The 20293-nt window shown below is 38.6% G+C and overlaps 1 protein-coding gene across 6 annotated transcripts; it reads right to left on the bottom strand.

The window, feature by feature from the left end:
- Positions 1–1285: 1285 nt before the first annotated feature.
- Positions 1286–18656, bottom strand: anln (anillin, actin binding protein). Of its 6 annotated transcripts, none has more exons than XM_041809971.1 (25): positions 18459–18656; positions 14604–14745; positions 14085–14519; positions 13419–13732; positions 12966–13284; positions 11677–11882; positions 11483–11590; positions 11283–11394; positions 10340–10671; positions 10095–10240; positions 9439–9580; positions 9178–9313; positions 8615–8797; positions 8281–8407; positions 8083–8131; positions 7787–7840; positions 7652–7696; positions 6546–6578; positions 6394–6412; positions 4802–4914; positions 4496–4549; positions 4158–4244; positions 3808–3915; positions 2196–2368; positions 1286–2105 (listed from the first exon to the last, which is right to left on the bottom strand). In XM_041809971.1, exons 1-25 carry the CDS (start codon positions 18474–18476, stop codon positions 1991–1993), a joined length of 3570 nt encoding a protein of 1189 aa, XP_041665905.1. In that variant the 5' UTR covers positions 18477–18656; the 3' UTR covers positions 1286–1990. The 6 variants fall into 6 exon arrangements, with proteins under 6 accessions (XP_041665905.1, XP_041665906.1, XP_041665907.1 ...); XM_041809972.1 differs by having other exon boundaries at positions 10340–10668; XM_041809973.1 differs by having other exon boundaries at positions 12966–13281.
- Positions 18657–20293: the final 1637 nt, after the last annotated feature.

The raw sequence follows: 20293 nt of genomic DNA, 5'->3' as shown, positions 1-20293 counted from the left end.
ATGACTCTGGTTTGACTGTTGTGTGGTGCATTCAAGAACATTACGTAAATATTCGTTTTAATGAACAGACTTGAGAGACAGCCTAAAAAAAAACAGCGTTATACGAATCCCCCAGTGTAAAACATTGACTTAAACTATTGAATCTGAGGTGGGGCTCTGTTTATTCCTTACCTTTACTCTCAGCACTTCATTCCCCTTCACAGCCTGGCTAGTCTCACCATAGTTTGCTACTGAACTGCTTGTGAACATTCACTTCCACACTCTTGGGGGGGGGCGCCCCTGGTTGCAACGGGGCCCTAAGCAGCCGCTTATGTCGCATATGCCTCGGGCCGACTCTGGATGCAGTGACTTTCAGACCATAAATAACGTGAAGGAAACCAGTTCATATTCTACAATAAAGAACATTATATTTATACTTTTTAAACTTTGGGAGACCCCAAAAATCTATATTTGTTGGAATAACCCCGATTTCTAGCCTGCTCTCCTCGAGCCTATCACCTTGTTGAGTTATTGTACTCAAAAAAATTAAGCAGCCCAGCTTCTTTTCATGACTTGTTGAGTGGCTTGTAGAGCATTTTGGAACCAGAGCACCACTAGTTCAAGTCCTGGTGGGACCCAGATGTGGAATTGGTCTGATGCCTGGAGGGTACCAGTTCACCTCCTGAGCTAGGCATCAAACTCCTAACCTCCATTAGTGCATGTCCATAGGATCTGGTTTGTTCTTGGTATGGTAAAATCATTCCATGCAACCCCATGAATTTCATAGAAAACCAGCATGTGTGGTTATGAAACTAAATGTACTGAAAATTTGGACACATTTTCACATGCCTTTTTAAGGGTCTAATCATACCAAATGACACTGCTGAGCATCTAATTTTCTTTTTGAAATTATGCTATTTAAACCAAAATGGACATCCTTTTATTTGACTCAAAATCAAATAAATTCACATTAGCCATACTTTTCTGTGTGCCATGCCCAAGCACATAGTCTGATGCAGTAGGTAGCAGTATGCACGCATAAAGCTAGTTTGCAAATCTGCTAAGGGCTCATTTATGTTCTACGTTTGAAATGCATACAGATACGGATAGAGCTTTCTGTCCATACTCTATGTTCATTCCTGCATTTTCACTCAAAGCTCATGGATATGGGCCAAACATTTCAATGCCCCCGGGCCACAGTCCCTAATGTAAAACCAACCTAAAGGCTCTAGAAAACCAAGATGGTTTAGAAAACGTCAAGCCTGAGGCTTAAAAACTGAGTCCAGAAACCTTCTAGTGACTCATCTACACCAGCTTTTTATTTACAGTCTGTGCTTACACGTTTGTAATGTAAAAGCTACGATCCTCATCAAAAAAACATCACTTTTTTGCATACAAAACACAAATATTGACCAATGTTTGGTTATAAAAACTTTGCTGTATTGTGCTGAATATGTAGCAGACCTTAAGTAGATTTCAACTTCCACATTTAAAACAAACAAACAAGCATTACAAAGTTTTAGTGTAAAACATCTGTGCATGGCATTGAAAACAACCAAAATGAAAGTCCTGCCGCAAAAGCTAAATATATAAGGTAACACCTCCCAAAGGTTTCATTATTATTCTGTGCGATCAAGCAGGATAAAATGTGATAAAACTTTGTGCTTCAAATTAATATTCATCTGTCATTTCAACATTTATATGATGATTTCAAACATTTTAAAGCCATGCATTGTTTCGAGCACACTAAATATTCTCACCAGCATCATAAAACATAAGAGCATGAAAACATTGTGTGAAAATGTTTAAAATTAAACCCCAATTTCTCCTCAAAATACTGAAATGTTCCACATGTATGGCTTTATTTGCTCTCTTGTACTCTACGTGTCTGATCACTCATCTATCAGTTAAAATATTTAACATTTCTTTGAGTGTATTGCACTTAGTTTTTGCATGTCACAGATACCGACAGTCTATATAGAGCAGGGTTGGGCATGACGGAGTGCAGACATTACAGCGGTCTGTGACAGGCATCTGGCTGCCACATCCGCAGATCCACAAGAATCTGGTTCAGTTTTTTCATCCACAGATTCCTCTCGTCTTTAGTGTCAGCGCTCAGCCAGTTTCTGCACACAGAGAGATGATCATCGTTTACAAAAGGACAAATTTTATGTGCAGCATTCAAAATTATATATGTATAAACAGTTGGCTCTTACTTGGTGACACACATGGTGTTTTGGCACTGGCTGACAAGCGTTTCTCTGTCGTCCTCTCTCTGAGGTCTCACTGTGATCAGCTCAAATGTGTTTGGCCTGGCACAGAACTCTCTGTTCACTGGTTCAACCTTTTTACTGGTGCAGTTTGCCAGGTTGATGCGACCAATGGGGTTCTGCCAGGACGAGAAAGGAAATAAACATTAACTTAAATTAAATAAGGAAAGTAGGATTTTTTGTAAACTATTCTAATAGATGACTTGATTGTAGGCATGATATGAAGAGAATAAAATCTCTGTTGCAAAAAAAAGAAATTAAACTGGTATTTTGACACATTTTATGGTAAAAGAAATTTTGCATCTTCTGCAACCTGAGAACTGCAGCAAGCCAAACTGAGATTTAATCTAAATTGTCGATTAATTGCCCAGCTCTAATGCTGACAAATGAGGGATTATATTATGCTGATTATGCGGGCTCATTGTGCACATCACTCCGCCAAAGGGCACACAGCTGGGCACAAACAAGGTCAAAAAACAAGTACATCACTGATCTGTGAGGTAAAAAATGGTTGTGACTGCTACATCTTGCAGGAGTTTATTTTATTTTACAGGGGCCAAACAAAACCCAAACTGCTGAGCCAGAGTTAGCTTTAAGCTAGTTTATATCTGTGGTCCCTGGGCAGGAAGATGTAAACACAAACAATTAAAAAATACAACTAAAAACAAAAAACCCACAACAGTATATCACATAAAACATATTTAAATTTATATTTCATTCTCATTAAGAGTGGTGCATACAAAAGTTTAATTCTATCAGTATAGCAGCTGTTAAACTTGAATGCTGCAACACAATATTTCAGAGAAAATGCATCAGATAAGGGATCCATGCAGAAATTGTCTTTTATTTTCAAAGTCTCCAGACTCCACAGACAAAAACTATTTTACTGTTTTCCCTGCATTTATATCAAGGTTTCCTTTAAGGCCTGTGTCCACAGTTTTCTTTTTGTTGTTCCAGCAGCCACAACCTCATCTTTTTGAGGGTAAAGATTATTGCTTTGAAACTGCATCAGAGCAATTTCTCTTCCGTCATTATTGTTGAGAAAGCTGGTATCATAAGACCCGCCCATTCTTGATATTGATTGGTCAGTGGAGTAGTGACATTAACGAGTATGATGCTGTACAAAAGTTGAACGTTTTGACAACGCTGGACTACACTGGTTTGGAATTCAAAATCAGCACTGCAAGTAGCTCTGGACACCAACTCTTTCACTTTTGAAAATCTACCCATTAGATTTTTTTTCCAAATAAAGAAAAAATATATATTTCACTGATAGGTCACACTGCAGCCATTTCAACCTGTTTCATTCCAGAGCAGTTAGAAAACTTTACCTCCTAATAATTCACTGAACTATTAAAATATATTACAATAGGACCACATTCAGACACACTAAAAACTCCAGCTGAACCTTGAATGCATCCGTCAAATTACTGCACCAAGTCAGCCCTCTTCCTTGTGTTGGGGTCAGTTTGAAAATTTAAAACCCCAACTTCCTCTTTTCTGGTGGTAGTCTTTGAAAAACCTGTAGAATTAAAAAAAAAAAAAAAGGAACAGTTACCTTGCGCTTCTCATCGTCTGGATAAGTCCAGTAAGAGATGCAGTATCCTGATAAGACACACCACCTCCTGTGCCACGCTCCAAATCCGCTAACGTCCTCAAACATTGTCTGAAAGAGGAAAAAATAAATACTTATTCATGAGTGATTAATGATGTAATACGCTGCTGACACAAACATGTCATATAGATGTATCCATATATTACACATGGTTGTAAAAACTACCAGAATTTTAAACTTAAGATACAATGACATTTGTAATAATGCTTCACCACCCTTCCAAAAACTTTATATAGACATTCTCGAAATTGTTATTTACTCAGCTTGCATGGATTTGATCTGCCTGTACTCACCAGGAAGCCCCTCTCCTCCACCTTTGAGCCCACCTCACACTGCATCTTCAGGAAGACGTGGCCCTCCAATGGACACAAGAACGGCACCTTCAATGAAAAAATTAAACACTTCATGAGTATATTTAACTCCATAATCCTAGCCCAGCTCTGGTACATGTTGCAGTTAGACACATAAAGGCGTTTTCTTAGTGAAATTGTTGAACTCAAGCATGAATTAAAAGCATTTTTCATCTCCTTAGTGATCAGTGTTAACCGTCTTGTTAGTGTAATGATGGTGTTAGGAATATTAACCCTCCTTCCCACACAAAACAACAAAAATCTGAGGGACAAGCAGTAACCTTGGTATGAAACATGTCACTGAGCAGTTCTCTTTCACCTCCTTCATATCTGATCTAAAAGACAGACAGCAGGCAGACAGATGAGAGCAAGAGCTGAACATTTAGGAGAACAAACAGAGCTATTGTGAGTCGCTGCAAAGCTTGGAAAAATTCATTTCTATGCTACAAGTCATCATACAGAAAGCATGGTGCTCAGACAGAAGCCCAGCCTCATATGTAAATAAAAAGCAGATTAAAGGAGAGAACTATAGAGTTAGTGAGAAGGAATTAAAAGAACATTAGGATAATATAGAAAACATTTTTTACCTTCTCCAGAGGAAATTTGTTTTTCCCAATAGATGACAGAGTGAGTTTGTGCGATCCTACGAGGACGAAGTTACTCGTTCGAACAGCGTTGGGGCCGCCAGGACTGGCAACAACTACACACAGAGATGAAGAGTTCATATATAACTCAAATAAAGCTTTATGATATATATGATAATTTAAAGTGTTTCATAACATTTTACTTGATCAAATTTGCAGATTTCTAGACAGTCTGGCTATAGACCTCCACTATCAGTCCCCTTGTGAATCTGATACTGTTACATAACAGTACACAGTGGTAACCAGCTGAAACTTTGGTGTTTGCCTGATCACATCTAATGCTGATGACAAAAATACTTGATCGAAGCTGCCTGGCTCTGTGCCAGAGCAGAGAGACAGAAGTTGGGGAATAAAATTACTGTTTTCTTGTACAAATCTCTGATATGATACTTTTAATGACCTGCAGTCCACTGTGGCTGATGGATTTGGAAATTTACCTCACAATAGGGATGGGAACAATTAATTGATGATCGATTAATTGGTCGTTAAGAATTTGGTCGATCACAGGGAATTTAGTCGATCTGATGTTGGCATTTAATAAAGAGACTAAACACGTCTTACTCTGCACAACATGACATTGACATTGTGAGTCGGTTTTAACAAAAGCAATAGGTAATACAATAGACCATGCCTTGTTTATGTTTAAGAGCCCTAGGCTTTCCAAGGGTGAAAACAAATAAATCATTGAGAAACACACTCATTAGTTACCTGTTTTGGTATGTAGGGATATGTTATACATATATGCCTATGTATGTATGTTTATGTACATAACGATTAATCAATTAATTGATTATTAACATTATACATGCTCGAGTTGGCAGGTTTCTTCCAAACGCCCATCCCTACCTTACAATGACCAAAGACAGCATGTAACTGGCTGTTAACTTTCAATGAAGTCCGTGACATCAGCTAACAACAGACTGAACTGACATGAACTACCTGGTGATTTTACATCATTGTAGTGTTAGGGGGGCAGGGTAATTCCCCATCAAGACTGCTGATTTCATGACCTCAGATTTTTGCACTGCCCAAATTAAACCAAGCCATGAAAAAGGTGACCAATTTTCTAACTGCCTTAATCAACAATTCAGACACACATAGATCTCAGTGTTTTCATGTGTCTATAGCAACCTCATTCCAACATATCTAATGTGTTAAGACAAAAAGTTTGCATTTCACTTTATAGATACTTTAAGGTATGATATATGAGATTTACTGATGATATGTAGGACCGATTCATCGGCAGAAAAAGGGCAAAATATTTATATCTTCCAAAAACGATATTAAACTTTGTAAGCAAATATCAGCTAATAATAACACCATGGCTATAATATTGTGCATCCCCTACTGTTCAATGTAAAACCTGTACGACTTTGTCACAGCATGGCCATATGAATCTTGAAACTATTATTTTTTAATTTTTTAAAGCGAGTGTCTTTGAGTTGTTAAGGAGTACCAGAAGTAAGTAGTTTGTTTTAAACTTTAAAAACAAATATTTTCCCTCGCCTTTTACTGTTACACATAATTTGACTTACCTGGAGTCTGAGCACTCTTCTGTAAGAAAAAAAAGACAAAATAATTCAGCGAGGTATCAGTTACATCAGCATATACATTTGTCAAGTGAATATTTTTAAGTAACAATTACATTTTTTAAGGGAGACATACATGAGTTGTCTAAAATACTTACAGTGATGGCAAGGAATCTTTTGGGAGTGATAGCCTGGAAAGAAGTAAGACAAATAAAGTATTAGTGCATGACTGAGAGATAAGGCAGGGACAACAGTCTGAGGAATATATGTTCATAACCAGCAGGTAATTTCTGGGGGGGGGGGGTGTTACCGTAATAACATTTAGAGCTGCAACTTTTATTTGACTGATGGACAAAGGAGTAACCAAAACTATGATACAAAAGATACAAAAGACAAAAGTGGATGAGAGTGCTTTTTTCAGAGCCTGTAATATGTGGCTTTCAGTTTAATTTCACATTATAATGAAAATGTTTGTGTATGAAGAAATAATAATATGTTTGGATACTTAAACATGTTCACAGCTTTCTGACACATCACAGACCAAAAGAAACCAAAGATGCCAAGAATTAAACTTGTGGCCACCCAATGATAAAGTAAGATGGTGTATTAGGGCTACTCTAATTTCCATTAGTTTGACAGAAAAACTGCATTTGAGATTCTCAAGTGATAAAATTATGAAAAAAAAAAACACAATATTTTCAAGTATCAAAAGTCATAACCTAGCATTTTGAGATAATAAAGTTCAAAATAGAAATATAAGTCCTGAAGTTAAGAGCCTAATCAAACTATCCTTTTAGCTAGGATTTATCAATAAGGAAGTACTCATGATTTCAGCCCAGAATCATCACATTTCAATTGGCAACCAGAGTTAGAAGAAACATTGCTGTAAACTGGGGCTATTTGTAAAGAAAACACACTGACCAACAGCATCCAAAGACGAATCTGATCTAACCACTGTTTATAATTTCTTACAAATTTATCACTTTATAATATTGTAAATTCATGACTTCATAATATTTATTTATTTATTTATCTAAACTGGGAAAATGTTGAGTTTGTTATCCCCCAAATGTACGACTTAATAGATTCACAGTTTTTTTTTCCCCCTCACAAAAACAACATCCATATTTTCCCTTTAAAGAGTTGCCCCAGTACGCCTTCATAGTGGCATTACGGTATGCAAGTGACATTTATTACTCTCCCTGTTGCCCCAACAGTGCAAACCCACCAACACGTGAGGGATTTAATTTGAATCAGTTCATACCGACATACACAAATCATGGGCTTCATGAACCTGCCTCCATATTGTCTGGACACACACAAACACATTTTATTTATCAAAGCATGTTTAAGTAATTGGTGATGTGTTTTCTATTTTGTGAAAAAAAGAAGCATTTACCTTTGACTTGTTGGGTTTCTTCTTCTTGTCAACACAGAGCTCACGTTTCTGCATCTGGGGAGGTTGACAGATAAGCCATGAAGAAGAAGCATTACAAAATGCTGACTACAAAACTACGACAATCCTCTAAAAAGCCACATTTTCTCCAAAACGGTTTGAACTTATCAGCAAAGAAAGGAGAGATTTTAGTTTCTAAGTCTTTAGTTATAAAGTCAAGAGAGAACTGAGGGCCTAAGAGGATGATGCCAATGAACCAAAAAATGTAGTCCATCTATGATCCAGTAATTGATACTTACAAGTCCATAGACTTCAATATCAATCTCAAAGTTACTGGAGACATCAGGACTGGAAAAGAAAAAGGAGAGAAGAGGGTTTTATGTCAATATCAAACAATGAAAAAACATTCAAGATGAAAAGTTCACATTATAAAACGGCAATCACAAACTTAAAGAATAACAGTAATGTAATGATACAAATATGAATATTAGATTTACATGTTAAACTTGGTTGGGAAAGCCAGGGTGTCCCCGCTGAGGCCCCGGTGCGTGCTGGCTAATGGCGTGGCCACCGTGTTTTCTGCTCCAGCCCGAATCATGATGAAGAAGGAGTATTTGGTCGACTCTGGCATTTAAGAGAAAGAATAAGCGCATAAACATCTGCACAAGAAACCACTCATGGAATTTATATTGTGAGAAAAAACCTTTTTGAAAATGTGAGAATAGCTGTCTATTTGAAAGGTGAAAATATGTATATTTGTAATACAGAACACTGATGACTAAAATGACTGATGTCCCTTCAAGTTATAGCATAAAGACTTTTCTATGGTACCTGGCTTGTTGGCAGTGGAGCAAACAAAGTCTGCCTTGAGAGGCAGGCGCAGCTCCTGCAGGCTGATGGAGCCTTTGGATGCAGTAACTCCAGCAGGATCTGGGGCTGGAGGAGCTTTTTTCTGGCCTGCTGGGTCTCCTTTCAGATGGTCTAGTTCTGCCTTCAATGCCTCCCTCCTCTCAGCTGAAGAAAAAAACAAATTAAAATTATGCTCAAATTTGACAACATGATCCCAAATATGTTAGTTTAACTACAATAATAAAGCAAAAATGTGGTCATTCCTATCCTAAAAGATGCTCAATACCTTCTACAATGATGGAGGGGTTCAAAGTAAGTGATAAAGGTGTGATGGGAATCTCTAACTTCAAAGGGGGACAAAAAGCAACGTAGGTTTTCAGGGGAGAAAAAAGAGTTCTATCTTCAGTAATCGTTTTAATCTTTGAAATTATACTTTAGAAAACGATCCCTAAACATTTACAAAAACAGCTGCAATCTTCCTTAACAAACAATGTGTGGTGTTTATCAGTCATCATACAAGTCAAATGTTTTCTGATTGAACTCACTTGCAACCAGCAGCAGCCTCTCTGCCTCAGCCTCCACCTGGGATCCCTTGCCATGCTCCTCATCTGTGCAGCAGTTGAGCGCCTGACTGGCCTGGTGGATGACTGTCTGCTGCAGGTTCATCTCATTGGTCAGAATCTGCAAAAACATTGGTAGTTATACTTCTCCTTCAAGTGATAAAATGATCGGTTTAAATATCTATTGTACACCTGAGAGCACTATCAATAAAGTCTGGCATGATTCAAAGGTCACAAGTGCTCAACCTTCATCTTCTGTTTGATGCTGAACAGACTAGCTCCTCTGGCCTCCTCCGCTCTGTTGGAAACGTCCTCTTTCCTCACAATCACTTGCTTCACGTTTGGTCTCTCTGTCTCTTTCACCCTGGTGGACCTGTATGCATCAATGCTAAATACACACAATGAGATACACATTACAAGTATGTTGAAACATGGCTCAGTCACTGTGAAGCATAGATTGGGGTATAAGTTGATTTAGATCATTTGAAGTTCTTGATGTTCCTGCACATATTTAAAAGTTTTTCTTAGTTCTAATTCTTAATCTCTAAAAAACATTTTGAGTGAAGCTTTCTCTTGTGGTATAGGCTATTTGCTGATAACATGAAGTCATTGCAAAGAACTCTGGATGAGGGCAAAAAATGATTTCTGTATTGAGAAGCATTATCAAAGACTCAGAGTTCTGTGCTGTAAAATTCTCTGTCTAGAGTCTACAGGAATAGAGCCTGACAACAACCATGCAAGCATGATCTACCAGCTTTGTGCAGAACTTTAATGTTCTTACTTGTTTCCATTTGAATGATCCCCAACCGCTTTGATGGGGATCACCCAACTGGACACAAGCTACAGGGGAGACGCCATCTATGGCAACTTAAACTTTTGTTCCAGGCAGTCGTTCCTCTCACCTGTATGGCAGTTTGTGGTCCTCATCCGTGGCCTCAATGCTGTCTGAGGAGGCAGTCCGGATCATGTTGGCCCTCTGGAACTTGCTCTGTTTGGAGACCTTTTCCTGAGTGTTCTTGATGATGAACGAGCTGGCTGGAGTTGACGTCTACACAAAGACATGAAGAAAATATTTTAAGAAACATCATAACTCCATGTAACTTAAAGGGCATAAGCGAGCAGACAAAGTCATTTTTCAGGTTCATACCATCATCCTTCTGTCTGGACTCTTCACTACAGCACCCACGGTCTCTGCCAGTGGAGTGAGGAGAGACATGGAGGAGATATTCAGAGCATCTTCCTCCTCCTCCTCCTCTTCATTGTTCTGATCTTCACTCTGCTCCAGGATCCCGTCAAACAGCTCATTGATCACCTCAGAGTTGATTGACTGGTCAACATTCATCTCTATCTCCTTCACCATTTCCACTTCTTCTCTTTCTTCTTCTGGGCTTTCTTCTGATTTTTTTTCCTCTGCCTGAACCAACACCCTCAAAGGACTGGAGGTGGAGGCTGGAGGAGTTGCCAACAACCCAAAACCTGCTATTTTACAAAATCAATGTTAGAAAATATAAAATCATGCCCTTCTGTCAAATTTCAGTCACAAAAAGCCACAAAAAGTGAAACAAAACATTATGAGCTCCTCTTACTGACTGGCTGCTTCATTTATACACAGGAGATTGGGAAGCAACAGTTGTTTACAATTACACTGGGTCATGATTTGAAAAGGATAGCATTAACTGAGTATAGTTGTACAAGTATTTCCAAAAAGACAAGTAAATTACTGTGCAGGAATGGAAGGACAAATCAAAACTCCTAAATCTTAATTTGTCTAAAACGCAGCTTGTCAACTAAAAAAGCGTATATAAATCAAGAGAATATGTTCTGTTGTAGTTGTCTGTCCTGTGCCTGGGTGAGCTCACATCATATATATGTTTATGGCTTATACAGGCTTTACTTAAAAGTTCCAGCGTAATGGTTACTCTGTGCTTCTCAGTGGCAATAGAATGCTTGGCCAGTAATAGAAAACTTTCATAGAGCATGCAAAAATACAGATAAAGTGCACAGAGTACGAACAGAAGGCTCCATCTGTATATGTATGCATGTAAAAACTTAGAGCATAAATGAGCCTTAAGGAGAACAAAGTGCTGTACCTGGTGGAGCACACTTTATCGGTGTATCTGTAATCTCAGTGGAAGCCACTGTGAGTTTATCATGTGACTCACTCTGGGAATCTTTATCTTCCACAGGCTTTGAAAGCTGCTCCTAAAAAGCACATAAGTACATATTATCTTACATGTGCTAGAAAAAAAGGCTAATTTGTTTCATTTATGTGTCAGATGTTATAAATGACCTTGTTTTCTGTGTTTTTGTTGGTTTCAGCTGCTTCATCTTTGTTTTTCCACATGTTGTTTCCCTTTTGGAAGCGATTGCGGATCTGAGCCAGCTCAGACTCTCGCTCCTGAAATGAGAATTTTAAAACTTACTCTACATTCATTATAATAAACAGAATTCTATGAACAACTGTATCTCTGTACTTTAACGTACCAGCTTCTGTTTTAGGGTGATATCAGCTGTGGCTGTGTTAGCAGCCTGAGCTGCTCTCAGCCTCTCCTGGACCAGCCGAGTGTTTGGCGTGACTGATGATGGAGTGACTGTGGGAGTCTTTGTGTGACTGATGCCCCCTGCTGGAGAACTTGGGTTGGTACGCTCCTGACATTTCTCTCCAAAGCGCTCCAGGAAAGACTTTACACCTGGATAACAATCAAAACAACATTCCACACATTTGACAATGGCACACAAAAAATTATTCTACGGGGAGGCTGTTATGTTCCTGCAGTCACATGTTGTAACGTCCAAGGGCAGGACACTGATTCCCAAATTGTTCCCACTTCTGCATCAGTGGCATGTGAATGCGTATGGATGGGATTAGCCAATATCGATGGGCTTTTTACGTATCGTCTTCTGCCATCAGTGAATGAATTGGTAATCTCGGGAACCTAAGGTGTACATAGTGCTTTGACAGCTAGAAAAGTTACAATTACAAGCTCAAGACAAGTCCATTTCTATTTTAATTCAGGCCTCTTTTTGACCAATTTAGTTCCTTTTTGGTTAGTCTCTACTTTTTCTGCCTTGACTAAAAGGCCAAATTTGGTATTTTTAAAACCTTCACACAAGTTTAATAAATTTTGGGATCAAATGCCTAGAATAAACAGAAAGTTTCCAGACAAACAGTATATTTCTATTCTTCTGTGTGTAGGCCTCTTTGTTTACATCCTTATAATTGTGCCAGAAACTGTAAAAACTGCCGCCATGCTTCTTCAGAATCAAAAATGTTGGTTATTGTCATTAACAGGTTAAGATTTACACACACACTAGGTAATCCGTACACTGCTGGAGCTTTTCTGACCCCCAAAGTTCTGACTATTTTTCTATGTGTCAGGCTCCCCTTATGACATCTAGAGATGTTATTATAAATGTGGACAGATGTTACTGTGGTACTTTGTATTGATGAACCTTGGACAGCATTATTTTGCAGCAGAATTGACAAAGGTGACAAACCACAACATATCAAAAAAAAATATGGATATAATCAATGCAAAACTATCTCCATTTTGTAGTTAGTCTTCGAGCAGTGCTGCTCGCATGCTGTCAGGATACAACCATAGGATCTGAAATGGTGTTGCAGAGCCACAAAGCTCCTGTCATGTTGTTTGTGTAATTCTCCATCCTGTTGACTGTAAGACCATGCTTCCTGTGCAACTGCTGTTAAAGACTTGTATTCTAAAAAGAGTTCCATGTAAAAGGAATTTAAGATAAACTTTAATACAACTCACCAGGTGTTCCTGCTGTGCCTTTTTCCTGAGAGGCCGTGGGGCCAACAATTGTGGGTTTGGCACGCAGCTCTGGCTTCTGGGGGCTGGAAGTGGGATTGAGACCCCTGGAGAGGGCTGGGTTCTTTAGCGGACTTTGAGGAACTGATATTGAAGATGACGGGATGTTCTTCTGTGGACTGGATGAGACAGTTTTAGTCTGGACAGAGCTCTTCTGAGGACTGGAGACAGGCTGAAGAGCTGGTTTGGCTGCAGGAATTTCAGCCTTCTGAGGGCTGGGAGGAACAATTCCGCTTGATTTTACCGTAGAACGAACAACCTGCTAAAAGGGACAAAACACAGCAAAATTAGAAAGATATGTTTAGATTCAGAAGCAACCAAGGTGGTGAGTCTTGTCTTGTATTGTAGATAGACAAAAAGATGAATGATAATAAAGGCCACCCCAGGTAAACATACCCCATTAGAGCTGGGTGTAGACTTGCAGTTTGTATCAGAGACCATGCGACCTGCAGCACCTGGTTTAGTGCTGGCAGCCATAGTGTTCTCTCTCATTGCTACCTTTGGGGCAGCTTTCTCCTTTGAGTTCTCCTTGGGAATGTTAGCATGACTCAGGTCGTCTTCCCAGGATCCAATGGTGGCGGCAAGGTTGGCAAGCCGTCCTCTCCTTCCCAGAGGAGTCCCGGAGGACACAGGTGGAACGGCTGCTGGGACCTCAGGTTGTCTTGTCATCATAGACAGAGGGGCGCAGTCCGGGACTTCATTAGCGAAGTCTGAAAGGTAGAAGTGATTTTTCATTTGGGAAGGGAGAAACTTACTTTGAGTCATCAACATTACTGACAATGATCAGTTAAGATGGGAATGGAGATACCAAAATTACATCAGTTTGAACGTCTGAAGGTTTAATGAGGGCTGAGCTTGGGCCAAAGTAAGCCATTAAAATGCTGACATCTTTAGTTGTTTCTAGCCCTTTGAGTTAAAAGCCTTTTTATTTTTTAGACCGTCATGGATGCCAACTTAGTCCAATAAATAAAATTACAGCTTGCTTCTGAATAGCATTTACACGATGACTACTTGAACAATCAACAAAATAATAAATTAACACAGCTTTCACAACACTCATACCATCTCCATCCCAACACTGCCTCTGCTCTGCCAGTCTCTGCAGACGGGACCTCATCCCAGAAGTGGATGGCGCTGGATCCACCACCAGCTGCTCTCTGTTCCTCTGCAGAGCTGAACTCAGAGGCTCTGCTTCTCTGCTGATAGGTGGATCAAGGGACGGAGTCACAGCCATCTTCTCCGGCTTTGGCTGTGCAGTTTTCAGCTGATCCGACTGAGACTGAACCACAGGTGAGGGAACAGATTTCTCCAGGGAGGAAGAAGATCGAACACTGGTGGGGCCTGCTGGGGGTTTCTTGTCCGTGGGAGGATCTGAAAGCGTGGTAGTCACAGCTCGAGTCATCACTGGTTCCTGGTTCTCCTCGCCGGGTGCACTGTGGACGTTTTCTCCTGAGCGACTGCGTTTGGACGGAGAGGGTTTGGAGGACACCTGTGGAGCTGGGAGGAATAGATTTTGTGAATAGGTTAAGTTTCAGCTCAGTGGACAGACTGTTTCAGCAGACAGGAATGACAGGTTTATACCTTTCTCCATCACAGATTCAGTGATCACACTGTTCGTGTCAGCCAGTGGCCTTTTCACCATCTGTCTGTTTGCTGCATTTGGTCTCTCTGCCATTTTCTTCTGCAGGTTTTCTCTGCGAGCCCGGGTCCGCTCCAACAGTTTCTGTACAGAGAAACATTGTGCATTTTCTTGAAATAGCTTTTAACATAGAGACTAGAAAGAAAAGAGGGAATTAATCATCACCCTTTGTTTGATATAAAACTACCATAGGCCATAGCCCTATGAGCAAGAAAAAATCTTTAATGCAAATTAAACAATGTTGTGAGGATTTATACTTTGTCTTGGTGGCAGACAGGTTTCTATTCCCAGTGTCTAGGCTTCTTTGTTTACATCTTATAATTGTGCCTGAAACTGTGTAAAATAAAGAAAAGTTAGGCTGCCATACGTTTCCTAAGAGACCATTTGATAGTTTACTATAGATTTGATTTCAATGATCTCACATCCATGCCTAATTAACAATCAAGTAGGGCTGACAGCCTCAAGTCGATTGGTCGATTAATTGGTCAATGACCTCATGTCCAACCAAAATCCAATTGGTCGACCAATCGCACGTGCTACTTTAAATTGAAGAATCCATTTTTTGCAGCGGTGAGAAGGGAGACATCATGTGTTTTTATTTTTTCAGTTATCTAGTGTTACAAAATATAATTTACAAAAAAAAATAACTATGAATATTAACTATTCAATAATAATTTACTCGTGCCTTTAAGGGTATTTAACTACAGGTTAAATATCCAGAAAGTGAAAACAACATCACCAGGACCCTCCCACTTTAGAGGAGAGCAAAGCCCGTGAAGCACATTTATACTCCGTCTCCCGTTAATTGACAACATGTCGAAAAAGTCAGCGGTGTGGCAACATTTTGTTAAAAAGGATTATTATTTAATTACAACATAGGGTAGTTATACTGCAAAAATTGTAAGATTTTTAAGTTCATTTGGGGTTAATTTTGAATATTAATTACAACCTAAACCCACAGACTACATTGTCAGTGATAAGTTTGATGTAGAAATTACATGAAGGTTTTTTGTTTGTTTGTTTTTGTCCGTCCCACGACCAATCGATTAATTGATTATCTGGTATGATTTTAGTCGACCAAGTTTTTCTTTGGTTGACTACAGCCCTACAAACAAGTTCTGTATACAAAACCCAGAAGACTTCAGTGGCCCTGCTCACAGTGTTGTTTACAGCTGATATTTAGGCCCCTGCAATGTTTAACCTTCACTATGATCATAGTGGGGATGCACTGGGGGGACCAAGTGTTGCCCTTTCAGAGGTGGTAACAGAAGCATTAGAAAAGAGGTAGGATCAGTAAAGCCAGTGAGGAGGGCTGAACTGTGTGCGGACTGTGCGTGAATGTGGAGCCCCCACTGCACTGAAACAAATGAATTTACAGATGGGGATGCACAATATCGTGTTACCTTAGAACCACTATGAATGTCTCAAGGCATATAGACTACAGAGCTTTGCTACAGTGCTGCTTCAGAAACACACAGTGAAAACACCTATGGATTTTATCACACTCTTGGAAAGAATTTTTCTAAGCAAAATTGACAAACTGAAATTGTCTTCAATGGCACATAAGTTAAACCAGTGGTTCTCAAGTGGGGCCCAAAGTTATTACAGATAAGGCTCAACAGGCCACATAATGTAGAAACAATGCATGCTGTTTTCCACCACTAGCAAAGGATGGCAAATTTTGTGAGAGGACTTTCAGCAAAAGGCCAACAAATAAAGCCACACCAGATATCACAACAACACAAAGATTAGAACACATGATGAGTCATATCATGCCCTTGGCTTCACCTCTAAAAAGGCAAAAAGAGCCACTCTCCTTTTGCCACAACCTACTTGTGAGTTGTTGTTTTTTTTTGCATATACTGAAATATGTCTATATGCTAATGTGAGGTTGGCCTGAGAGTATTTTCATCTACTAAAGGGGGCCTGGCAGAAAAGGTTAGGGAAAGTTAACCAAACTGTTTACAGCAGGTAAAAATAATCAGTAAAATGCACTTAAACCTGACAGAACTCTTAGATAGAAATTCCTGCAGAGGTCGTTTTTTCACATGTGGAAGAATTATTAACCATGAAGTATGCAACATTCAGATGTAAGATCTTTGCTGTCAGATAGGCTTGTGATTATACATCATAAAAAGAGAGGCCGAGTCATCTTGAGCTGAGAGAGGATCAGGGAATTAGACAGTCTGGTAGTTGTTTTCACGCTTGAAGCTTCATTCAAAATGTTCAGGTCTCATGGTGGCTCTCCATGTGTGTGGCACCTTAGGCAACCACATATACCCAATGGTATATGCACTTTGCTGACATCTAAGGGAGATATGAGACATATACTGCTGCCAATATGTTCGGAAGATATAACATCTGTAAATATCGGCAGAAATTTTCAGACCTGCCAATACCAATATCAGGCATCCCTATTGCTGTGTTCTCAATAATACAGTGGTTTCAAATATACAAAAGTACCCTGATTCCACATCTTCCTGGATAACTGCTGAAGTAACCAAAATATCTGGAACAAGACAGTGCATTATCTTTGTTTCTAAGTTTGCGAGCACCAAGACACACAAAACGCTCCCACTCCATCAGAGATAAAAAGCTCCTCTGTTTCCTTCCTCTTTTCTCTTCATGACATTCCCTTCCCTTGGCCTCACACCCAGCCTGTCACACAATCTGATTTACTGTTGCTGTACTGTTAACGGCAAGCCCAGACACATTCCTCCAACTGCACAACGCATTTTCTCCAGGCCCTGTGGAAAACCTCAAGTCATTTTTAGCAGCATTCCTCAGGAATGAGCCACTCCTGCTGTTAGTTCCCGGATTTGAATTTTCAAACTGTACTGGCGCGGATGCTGTGGTAACAAGAAAGTTCATCAGATTAGATAATTCCTTCTTTTGTACTGCAGTAGCAGCACAAATGCTTAAAAAAAATTAAAAAAGAAGATCATGTTAAAATGGAAACTGTAGGGGAGACCTTAAATAGCCATAGGGCAACTTCATTTGAATAATGCTGCATGTAACTGACTATGGCGTGATTTTTAGTTCATTATTAAATGAATATTTATTTCTTGAGTACAACAGAGACAATTTAAACAGGTAACTATAGGAGGAAGTATTGTGATAGCTTGTTAAATTTATCAAATCACTGATGTATTTTTACTGGAGGTATTTGCAGTATATCTCACAAAAGCAGATAAAAAATTAGTGAAATGTTAAAATGGGATCTAATTTCATCCTACTCCTTTTTACAAAAAGGCACGATATTTCCTCTGCTGACTATGGCAGTGGATAGTGTTATATCGGTATACGTTTCATGTTATTTTGTTATATTTGTTTGGATACTTGTGTTATTTTACTTCAATAAAATGACCTAAATATAGGTACCAAGTACTGAAGTTATGATACTGTATAAGGGCAAGGCTGACCAGATTGTTTACAAAATTATAGATAGTACCACCCTGCAAAGCATGTAAATAACTAAATAAGCAATGTTTGGAGTATAAAAGTATCATAAACATGTAACTTCAGTATGAATGTGTGATTGTTCACGGCTGATAAGACAAAGAAACAACACGTGTAATATCCCACTGACCTTGTTACAACATGTCTAACCATAAACTTCTTTAGGCAGCGTTATTTTACGTTTGAAAACCACTAAAGGTTATCAAGTTGGTCCCCGGCGTATCAAAATCTTAGCATGTTAACGAGTAAGATAAGAAATTCTACGTTGTGTATTTAAACGTTACGCTAGCTACACACGCGACGTTATTTAACCAACGTCACTTAGCCAACCAACTTACCTCAGTAAACGGATCCATTCTTCAGTGTTGATTACTCTTCGGGATATATTTCAATAATTATTTCTGTTAAAAGTCTTGTACACCCCTTTGTGTACACAAAAAGGACGCAGGAGCCGAGCAGTACTCAGCTTCTCTTCTTCACTTCTCTCTTTACTAAACAACTACTGTTCAAATTTGAATTTCAGCGCTGTGCATACTGCGCAGACTCCAACCGTTGAAAGAAATGAAGAACCAATCGGAAAACAGGAACCGGGCTTTAAACAACAGCTCAACCAATCACAGCTAGGGTTAATGGGGAAAACTGTCATTTTTGCAAGCACCACCCAAACCAGAGACCAAAATGCTTATGACTTCATTGGAACTTTACATACTTTATAGTTGTCGTGATATGAGGGGTTAAATTTTTCCCGCTAGAATGAGAGAAAAATACGCCTTATACACGGGGCTGGTGGATCTGAATATGTCTGATGTATTACGTATCACCACAGGAAGTTACCGTCTTGCTGACAAGCTGTAGGAGGCGTATTTTTTAAATTTCTTACCATGAAAACATTACTGCTGAGAACCAACTCTAAACATAAAAACGAAGCAAATTCCTAATTCGATGATAAAACTTGTGAGACTGTAAATATTAACAACATCATTCTCTCGCCTCATTATTTCTCTACAGGCAATTTAGTGATGGAAAAAGTACCCAAGAGCGTTTAAAACGCACCATTGCTTCTGTGAAGTTTGAGACATTTAAGTGCAGTGGAGACTTTTTGAAACCGGATCTCACAAAATTAACATATGTTAAAGGTACTCACAAAATTTACACGTTGCAAATGATTAAAAAATATTATTTAATTACTGGATTACTACTTTTGTATTCACTTCACATACATTTTCCTCACTATCTTAATTTACATACATTCTTCTTAATGGCTAATGATTCAGATCACATACATTTCCATCACATTCATTTTTATCATCACTTTTGTGACTTCCATCTTTGAGGCCTCTTTCATTAAATAATAAATGAAAATGTTTGTGCTGTTAATGATAAGTGAAAAACAGTCTAAATAATACAATTTTCCACTATTTCCTTCAAATGGCAATTTTCATCAAATCAACCTTAAATTAATCAAATCATAATTTATCACTTCCTTTTTTTCAATTAAAATCAGGGTTTAATCGCTTCATAATTCAATAAAGATGACATTTTATCACCTCTACTTTATCATCAAATTTTAATTTTCAACCTTCATAATTTTCAAATGTTCAAAACAAGTGGTTAAAGCTTACGCTGACCTTATAAATAGGCAATGTTTGCATTGATTTCCTAACCACAGATTGACCTGCATTTTGTAATTTATTACTGCAACATAAAAAAAGCCTTTTTGTAAGAACATAAGGTAAAAACAAGATAATCATTGGCCATGAAACATTCAGATTCAGTTGCATTACATAGAAAAGGAGAAAATTACAACAACCAAAGTATCTAGAATTTTTAGTAACACATAACAAAATACACTATATTTGGTGCATCTAGATGGATAACTAGGCTACCTCAAATAAAATGCACGCAATAATTGTTGGAAATTGTTCACTATTTTGTAAAATCTTTTTCTTTGCAGTGTCACAAAGAAATTTAAAGATCAAATAGCATTTGAAAAAGTGCATTATAGATCTCACTTTACAGTGAAGCCCTCAAGTACTGAAAATATTTGTTTGCTTTTTCTTGGTATATTCCAGAATAAACAGTACTTATATACTGAAAAGGGAACCAGTCATTGTACTTTTAATTTGAGACAGATTTTATACTAAAACTTAATTGAATTTCGATATTAAAAATG

Source organism: Cheilinus undulatus, linkage group 16 (assembly GCF_018320785.1).
Source record: "Cheilinus undulatus linkage group 16, ASM1832078v1, whole genome shotgun sequence".
NCBI lineage: Eukaryota > Metazoa > Chordata > Actinopteri > Labriformes > Labridae > Cheilinus > Cheilinus undulatus.
The sequence above is the reverse complement of the archived record's forward strand: the minus strand, read 5'-3'. Positions and strand labels throughout refer to the sequence as shown.